The sequence below is a fragment of the Carlito syrichta genome, unplaced genomic scaffold, assembly GCF_000164805.1.
Source record: "Carlito syrichta isolate Samal-C Ts95f unplaced genomic scaffold, Tarsius_syrichta-2.0.1 Scaffold88857, whole genome shotgun sequence".
Classification (NCBI taxonomy): Eukaryota; Metazoa; Chordata; class Mammalia; order Primates; family Tarsiidae; genus Carlito; species Carlito syrichta.
Window position 1 is genome coordinate 1 of NW_007032953.1, and position 6,987 is coordinate 6,987.

At 61.6% G+C, this 6,987-nt stretch overlaps 1 protein-coding gene across 1 annotated transcript; it reads left to right on the forward strand.

The window, feature by feature from the left end:
* Window positions 1-301: 301 nt before the first annotated feature.
* On the forward strand, window positions 302-6,926 carry LOC103260293 (testis-specific protein TEX28-like; the record flags this gene model as incomplete). Its single annotated transcript, XM_021712228.1, has 3 exons — window positions 302-396; window positions 5,595-5,752; window positions 6,198-6,926. Coding segments are annotated over 3 exons (982 nt in total), but the record flags the coding sequence as incomplete, so codon positions are not given.
* Between the last annotated feature and the right edge of the window lie 61 nt (window positions 6,927-6,987).

Sequence of the window (6,987 nt, forward strand, 5' to 3'; positions counted from 1 at the left end):
GGGGTGCCGATGGCCGCCCCTCCCCCACAGCAGCCCGGCCGGCGGGCGTGGTGATGCGGCTCAGTCCCGCCCCCACGAGGCTGCGGCCGGCCTTCTGTCTCCTTCCAGATCCTTCTGGGGTGCGAGCCCGCCGGTCACGTGACCCGCCTGCAGGGGCCTCCCGTGAGGCCAGGGTGTGCCTGGGGTCTCCACGGTCCCGGTCGTGCCCGTCCCTAAGGGCCGCGGTGTCGCCCTCCGGAAGCCCGCGAGTTCGTCCCAGATCCAGCTCCCGGTGGCGCCAGGTCCACCACACTGTCCCCAGGTCCCGGCACCCGGAGCCCAAGGCCGCACCGTCGCTGGAGGATGCCCCGTTCCCACCCAGTCCCGCCGACGGCCGCGAAGTGTCACCTGCAGGCCGTTAGGCGGCCACGACCCTGCTGGGTCCAGGGCACGTGCCTGCGCCCTGGTGACGGCTGCGGCCCATGGCCCTCGGAGCCCGGAGCCCCTCGTGCCCCCCCCTACAGCGTGCCAGCACTCGTCCCCACATCCTGGCCAACACTGGCCTGGCTGGCCTCGCGACTCGCCGTGGCAGGGGGTGGGGAGGGGCAAGATGTCATGGCATCACCGCTTCGCTCACCGGCCCCTGGTCACCTGGCAGGTGTGCCTGTTGCCTGACGTTTATTGCCATGGGCGTTTGGCACGTTTGTCGCCGTGCGCACTCTGGCCCTCGGGAATTGTCCTTTGCTGTCCTGAACGGCTTCCGGGCACGTGGTCTGCTTTGAGCTTCTGGATGAGTAGGACTCCCTTTCACATTATGCATTTTCGCTCTGTAGCTGTTACAGGCCTTCCAAGTTTTTTTTCTTTCCCTTGTCAATCTGCTGGGTTTTTGGTTGGTTGGCGGGTTTGTTTGGAGTTGGAGCCTCACTCTGTCGCCCAGGCTGGAGGGCAGCGGCATTAAAGGCACGCGCCATATTTTTTAGGTACGGGAGATGCTGTATTTTTGCGTAAAACCAAAACACAAACGTCACTTCTTTTGTACTTTGCGTGTTTTCCCTTTTTTTTTTTTTTTTTGAGGCAGAGTCTCACTCTGTCGCCCAGGCTGGAGGGCAGGGGCACGCTCACGGCCACCGCAGCCTCGACCTGCTGGGCTCGGGCGATTCATCCGCCTCAGCCTTAAGTAGCTGGAATTACAGGCGTGCACCACCACACCCAGCGATTTTGAAATTTATTGTAGAGACGACATCTCGCCAGGCTGCCCGGGCTGGTCTCCAGCCCGTGGGCCCAGGCAGTCCTCTCGCCTCTGCCTCCCAACTGCTGGGATTCCAGGTGTGAGCCACAGCGCCCGGCCAGAAGGCTTTTAAACATTCTGCATCGTAGGATGCGTACGGCCCTTTCCTTATGGCACTTTGGTTTGAGACTTGCTCAGAAAATACTTCTCCACCCCGAGGTTACAGAAACTCTTCTTCTGAATACGTCCTGGGCGTAACGACTTTGTTTTGGGCGTTTAGCTCCCTACTCTGGGCTTTCTTGTGGCAGCAGCGTCCGCTAACACTTGAACCTGATGTTTCCCAAGCAGGGCGTTTTCCCAACACCCTGTTCTGGAGGGTCCGAGCTGTTTGCATTTTCGCTGGAGAGAAATGTTGGCACCAGCCGATCCAGGACCGGTGGGACATTCCCCTGGGGTTTTCAGTGAGCCATTCGGGGAGCTGTGGGCTCATATGTAGAGGGCGACTGCGCCTTCTCAAGAGCACGGCACAGAGCCGGCGGCAATCACATCTTACTGGCATCTTATTTTATCTTTTCGACTGACCCTCGTATCTCGTTTCTCTTCGTTTCTCCTCGCCTTCATTTGTTGGGGCTTAATCAACTTCCGGCCAGGAGTGGTGGCTCAGGCCTGTGATCCCCGCACTTTGGGAGGCTGAGGCGGGAAGATTGCTTGAGCCCAGGAGATTGACACTAGCCTGGACAGCCTAGCAAGACCTTGTCTCTACCAAAAAAAAAAAAAAATCAATCAACCAAAATGTAGCCCGGGCTGGGTGCAGTGGCTCACACCTGTAATCCCAGCACTTTGGGAGGCCGAGGTGAGAGGATTGCCTCAGCTCACGGGTTCGCGACCAGCCTGGGCAATTTGGTGAGACGTCATGTCTACGATAAATCAAAAAATTAGCCCAGCGTGGTGGCGCACGCCTGTAGTTCCGGCTACTTGGAAGGTGAGGCAGAAGGATCGCCTGAGCCCAGCGGGTCGACGCTGCAGTGGCTGGGAGCATGCCGCTGCACTCCAGCCTGGGCGACAGAGTGAGACTTGGACTCAAAAAAAAAAAATGTAGGCAGGCGTGGTGGCACGTCCCTGTAGTCCAGCAACTCAGGAGGCTGAGGCAGAAGAATCGCCTGAGCCCGGGTGGTTGGGGCTGCGGTGAGTCGTGAACGTGCCACTGCCGTTCAGCCAGGGTGACAGAATACAACTTTGACTCAAAAAAAAAACAAAGAAAAAAAAACCAACTTCCATCCCCCCCCCCACCCTAGGTGATTTGGATACTTGGCTTCTACTCTGCTGGTGATTCCTTTTTTTACCAACATATTTTTTGCTCATTTTGAGTTTCCTGTCCTATCTGTTTATTCCCCCAGAACCGGTCAGTGACGAGTTAAAGAATGTCCCTACTTCCGAGGTGCTTTTATACTGTGCTGTGCACACGGGAGTCTCATCACGTTGCCCAGGCTGGACTCAAAGTCCTGATGTCGAGTGATCCTCCCACCCCAGCCTCCCTGGTAGCCGGGACTACGGGCACACGCCACCGCCCTGCAGTCTCGTGAGTCTTAAATGCTGGCACCACCGCCCCCAGCACGACCTGCTTTGGAAGCAGTGGTTTGGTTCTCACATTTGCCAGTGGCATACCGACACCCTGCACGTCTGAACCCGCCTTGAGTCTCTCCTCGCCATTGACAGTTTGGCCGTGAGGTTCTCGGCTGGAAAGTCGTTGTCCCTCCGAATTCCCAAGGCGTCGCGTCACGGTCCTGTAGCTCCCCGCGTTGGTGCTGAAAGGGGTGAAGACATCCCGGCTGCTGAGTCCTTGAACGCGACCTGCCTCTTTCTCTCTGACAGTTCTTCCCTCGGCAAACTGAAGATCATGTTAGCCCGCTGTCTTCTGGATTCCGCTGACGCCGCGGGGAAGCCAGCTCGCAGTCCGCAAGCCATGGATGTCAAGGTAATCAGCTGCTTTCCCCTGGCTGCCTCGGAGACCTCGTGTCTCAGTCTGGACCCGCTTCTGTCTTTCCCGCTTGGGACTGCTCGAGCGTCTTGAGTGTGTGGGTTGGTGTCTCTTCTCGGTTCTGGGAAGCTCTTGAGGGGTACCTCGTAAAACGCTGCCACGGCCGGGCTCGTGGCTCAGCCTGTCGTCCCAGCCCTTTGGGAAGCCGAGCGGAGGGATTGCCTGAGCCCAGGAGTTCGAGACCAGCCCGGGCAACTTGGCGAGCCCTCATCTCTCCAGTACGTCAAAAAGAATTAGCTGGGCGTGGTAGCGCGCGCCTGTAGTTCCAGCTACTTGGAAGACTGAGGCGAACGGATCTCTGGACCCCGGCAGGTCGACGCTGGGGTGGCCGTGAGCTTGCCACTGCACTCCAGCCTGGGCGACGGAGTGAGACTCCAACTCAAAAAAAGAAAAAAAAAAGCCAAAATTTCGTTAGGTCCAGGCGTGGTGGCTCACACCTGTAATCCCAGCCAGCACTTTGGCAGGCCGAGGTGAGAGGATCGCCCAAGCTCACGGGTTTGAGACCTACCTGGGCAACTTGGTGAGACCTCATCTCTACAATAAATCAAAAAAATCGTCCAGCGTGTTGACTCACGCCCGTAGGTCCAGCTCCTCGAAGGCCGAGGCGGAAGGATCGCCTGAGCCCAGCAGGTCGAGGCTGTGGTGGCCGGGAGCGTGCCACTGCACTCCAGCCTGGACGGCAGAGTGAGACTCCGACTCAAAAAAAAAACGCTGCCACACTCTCACACTCTATTCTTTCTTCTCTCTGTGGCCAGACAGGTCTTCGCGAGGCCTTCTCCCGCTGTCCTCCGTGTCTTCTTCCCAGGTCTTCTATTTCTTCATGCCTCTGCAATGAGTTCTGCAGCTCTGTCGTACGATTCACCCACTGTCTCTCCTGCCACCTGTCATCTGCTGTTCAGTCTGTCTCTTGAACATGCACGTTTCTGAGAATTGTGAAAACTGGCACGGGTACACAAAAGTGCAGGAAGCAGCAGCACGCCTCTTCAGAAATCACGACGAGGTCCACGCACACTTTACCTCTCGGGGAAGCAACCCGGCCTCCACGTGTCACCCCAGTCCCAATCGCCTTCCCCCACCTGGTGGGCGCCGTCTCCCTGAGGCCTGTGCCGCTCGAGTCCGTGCGGTCTTCGTGGCTTTTCTGCCCATGCAGGCGTCCCTACACAACGGCGTGTCCCGTGGGCCGCTCTTGGATTCGATACACATGGAAGCGAACGTCGTGTGCATTTCCTGTTGGGCTTCCCTCGCGCGCTCTCGCTCTTGCTCTCGCTCTCTTTAAATTTTTACAAGCGTGTATTGACACCATCCCAGGCACTGGGGAATTCAGCAACGACGGGGACAGACACGGTCCCTTCCCTCGCGCTGACATTTTTAAAGGGGGCTTGGGGGTCGGTCGCGGTGGCTCACGCCCGTAATCCCATCACTTTGGGAAGCTGAGGTGGGAGGATCGCTTGATTCCCGGAGCGTGAGACCCTGTCTCTGCTGACGGCCCAGACCCGCGGGTGTTGGAAGCCAGCGTCGCCGCCGCCCGGGCCAAGAGAAGGAGCAGGTGCTCGCCAGCGAGTCACTGGGCCGCCGGCCGCTGGGCTTCTTTTGTCCAACACGCCGCTTGTGAAGTCCACTCCCGGTTTTCACAGCCGCAGTCTGTCTGTGTTGCCGTTTTGCTCTTTTGTGTGTTTCGGTGACTGGACAGGAGTGTACTGCTGAACGGATGCCTGTCTCTTACGCTCTCCTCTCTGGATGGGCAGGGGGCTGTTTCCAGTCGTCGGCGACCGCGAGCCTATCGCGCCCTCTCCCGGGCATGCTGCCTGCGGATGTGACGGCTGGATCCTCGGGCGTGCGTGTCTCCAGCTTCGCGAGACTGCCACGTGACTTCGCCACGTGGTCACAGCAGGTTGCTCTTCCCCCAGTAGCGGTGGAGAGCTCCGTGGCTCCACAATCTGCTGACGCGTCTCGGTAGTAAGCTTGGCCGACCTGCCGGGTGTGTGGCGGCCTCGCCCTGCGGTTTTCTTTTCTAATCGAGGTGCCGTTTACCTGCAGGGGAACACCCAGAACCGAGCTGGCCGTCCCGCGACCACGACTCCCGACTTGCCGCCGGGAGGGCGTGCTCAGATGGCAGACTGGGAGAGCCCTACGGCTCCACAGGAGCACCAGAGCGGAGCTGCGCCGAGCTGCCCCGGCCGCCCCCTCCTCGCGCCCGGCCCATCGGCCCTGGCCGCTGGGTCCCAGCTAGGCTGCAGGCGCCCCTTGATCGCAGAGGCGAGGGACCGAGCACCAGAGTCGTGGGGGAACTTGCTCAGGGTCTCCGAGCGCCAGAGCCAGAATCCGGCCTGGGCTCTTTCTCACCGGCAGGGTTGTCCCTCAGCACGGGCGAGACGCGTTCTCTCGTGTTCCCGTCGGACTGTCCACCCGGGACCGTCAGCTCAGGGAGTGTGTGGGGCTTCTGTGCCACGTGGTGGGCACTCGGGAAGGACGTGTTGAGTGAGCGGCTGGAAGAACGTCCGAGTCCGGTGGGAGGCAGATGTCTCGCGACCCCTCCTGTCTCCCGAGGAGCCCCGGCCCGGCGAGCTGCCTGGGCCACGGGAGGAGTTCAGTCGGCCCTCTGCTAGAACAGTTCGTTCCGCCTGAGACCCACGGTCGGTCACTTTTGGAAGAGGAAATGGGGGAGGCGTCCGAGGACGGGCGGGCAGACGGGCAGGGGCCAGCCTAGCCACGCGGGGTCTTCGCGAGGCCCAACCACAGGGCAAGGAGTCGGAAGGGGCAAAGGGGAAGGGGGCCCCGAAGGCGAGCGCGGCCTCCCCGGTGCGCGTCGGCCCGGCTGGAACGCACACGTGCTTTGTGCGCGAGGCCAGTGCGCGCCTGCGAGTGTTTCCACGGAGCGAAGCGCCTGTGTCCAGGCTGCTACCACGTGCGGCTCACAGACATCCGTCCTGTGATTTCTCATTCCCCACGCAGGCGGAAAACACGCAGCGCCCCGGCACGAGCGTCCCCTCCCACGTGCCATCACGCAGGTCCCCGTCACCCAGCCGGGAGGGCCCCAGCGGCCAGTCCAGGCCCCCGGACAGGGCGCCGGGCCGGGCCCTACCGAAGAGCATCAGGCACCGCATGCTCTACCTCTCGGAGCAGCTGCGAGTGGAGCAGGCCCGGCGGGACGAGAACACCGCGAGCTACCTCAAGCTGGTGTCCAAAGCCGACCGGCACCGGGCCCCGCACGTCCGCCAGGCCTTCGAGAAGGTGAACCAGCGCACCTCTGCGACCATCGCCCGCATCGAGCAGAGGCTCCGCCAGTGCCACCGGCAGCTCCAGGAGCTGGAGGAAGGCGGCAGGCCCAAGGGCTTGGTGCCGACGTCGGGGAGCCCGCTGGACGACTGCGGGCAGCCCGGCCAGACGGCCCCGGGTTCGGAGGCCCCCAGGCCCAGCGTGGAGCGCGCGCCCGCCCAACTGCCCAACGCGGACAGGCACTCGGCTCCAGGGAGTCCCCTCCCGGGCGGGCAGCAGGGCGAGTCCTCAGAGGCCGGGCGCGTGGCGCGGCCAAGCCTGCGCTTGCAGAAGGTGAAGGAAGAGCTGGAGGCCGTCGAGGGGCCCCACGCCCGCCTGCAGGAGGCCTCTCAGAGCCTCGCGGAGAGGCGCCTGAGAGACCTGCAGGTGTCGCTGGAGTCGCTGCAGAAGGAGAGATGCAGGTGAGGCGGGGCCCCTCCTCCTGCCTTGGCTCTGGGGACTGAAGCGGGCGGCTGGGGGGGGCGGG